This window comes from Arthrobotrys flagrans (genome assembly GCF_004000055.1).
Source record: "Arthrobotrys flagrans strain CBS H-5679 chromosome Unknown unitig_1, whole genome shotgun sequence".
NCBI lineage: Eukaryota > Fungi > Ascomycota > Orbiliomycetes > Orbiliales > Orbiliaceae > Arthrobotrys > Arthrobotrys flagrans.
The window spans coordinates 127,963-129,562 of NW_027137556.1; the positions used below are offsets into that span (position 1 = coordinate 127,963).

At 41.9% G+C, this 1,600-nt stretch overlaps 1 protein-coding gene across 1 annotated transcript; it reads right to left on the minus strand.

The window, feature by feature from the left end:
* Nucleotides 1–481: 481 nt before the first annotated feature.
* Nucleotides 482–1,097, minus strand: DFL_008016 (uncharacterized protein; the record flags this gene model as incomplete). The annotated part of the gene is made up of 3 exons (XM_067637688.1): nucleotides 482–681; nucleotides 766–969; nucleotides 1,070–1,097. The coding sequence occupies 3 exons, from the start codon at nucleotides 1,095–1,097 to the stop codon at nucleotides 482–484; spliced, it is 432 nt and encodes a 143-aa protein (XP_067485652.1).
* Between the last annotated feature and the right edge of the window lie 503 nt (nucleotides 1,098–1,600).

Below are 1,600 nucleotides of genomic sequence, written 5' to 3' on the forward strand. Positions count from 1 at the left end.
ATTTCAAAAAATTATAATAAATTTATTTCTGATCAGAAAAGGTTGAAAATTTCACATGACTTAGAAGCTACTAAAGAGAATAAGATTTTAAAATTTCAGAAGTTTTCAAGCATTATTCGAATTAATATTAATTTTTAAAGCCAAAAATTTGGCGTTTTTGAGTGGTGTGTTGAATACCAAATCAAACCAAAATTAAGCGAAAACCCAGCGCCGCCCTGCACACCCCCCACCATTTAGAATACGAGAGACACTGAGCCTGGGTTTTACTATATCTATTTTGAGAGACCTTCTTGTTAGCAGCAATTAGGTATTAATTTCTTATAATATAATAGTTTCACTTGAAGCACAATCCGCAGCTTTATAATATTGTTTATTATACACAGCATTGAATCCAACATTTAATAATTGCAAACAGCGTGTACTATGCACTGATATGACTGTCGTGACCACCCAATAGCAGCATGCGTGTACGGTTGTTGTCTTAATTTTCGGGTCGAATACTCGTTATAAGCATTGAACGCCCAAGTGTCTGTCCACCCGTCTGTCCAACTGTCTGTCCAACTGTCTGTCCAACTGTCTGTCCAACCGTCTGTCCAACTGTCTGTCCGTCTGTCTGTCCGTCTGTCTGTCCACCTGTCTGTCCACCTGTTTGTCCACACGTCTGTCCGTCTGTCTGTCCACCTGTCTGTCCACCTGTTTGTCCAACCGTCTGTCCAACTGTCTGTCCGTCTGTCTGTCCACCTGTCTGTCCACCTGCCTGTCTACCTGTCTGTCCACACGTCTGTCCACCTGTCTGTCCACACGTCTGTCCACCTGTTTGTCCAACCGTCTGTCCAACTGTCTGTCCGTCTGTCTGTCCACCTGTCTGTCCACCTGTCTGTCCACACGTCTGTCCGTCTGTCTGTCCACCTGTCTGTCCACCTGTTTGTCCAACCGTCTGTCCAACTGTCTGTCCGTCTGTCTGTCCACCTGTCTGTCCACACGTCTGTCCGTCTGTCCGTCCGTCTGTCCACCTATCTGTCCGTCTGTCCACCTGTCTGTCCGTTTGTCTGTCCACACGTCTGTCCACCTGTCTGTCCACCTGTCTGTCCATCCATTACGTGATCTTGCGAATAGTCCTTTGTCGATTCATTAATATTGTAGGTATACTAGTTGGATTGATGGTAGGAAGAATAACGTCGTGTATATTAATACGCGTATAGAAGAGAACTGTTTTGGCTTTTATATATTGATAATACGCGTGCTAGGTAGGTTAATAGCGGTTTTGAGATTATTAAATTATGGCTATAATGCTCTAGGGCTATTGATACTAGTCTTAATAGTGCTAGTAGTGCTGGTGGTGCTGGTGATGCTGTCAGTACTGTCGACGCCGGTGATTGTTGATAATAAGGGGTTGTAGTCAGAGTGTAGCGCGATGCTGGGTTTTCGCTTAATTTTGATTTGATTTGGTATTCAACACATCACTCAAAAACGCCAAATTTTTGGCTTTAAAAATTAATATTAATTCGAATAATGCTTGAAAAGTTCTGTAAATTTGAAATCTTATTCTTTTTAGTAGTTTCTAAATAATGTGAAATTTTCAGATTTTTCTGATTAGAAA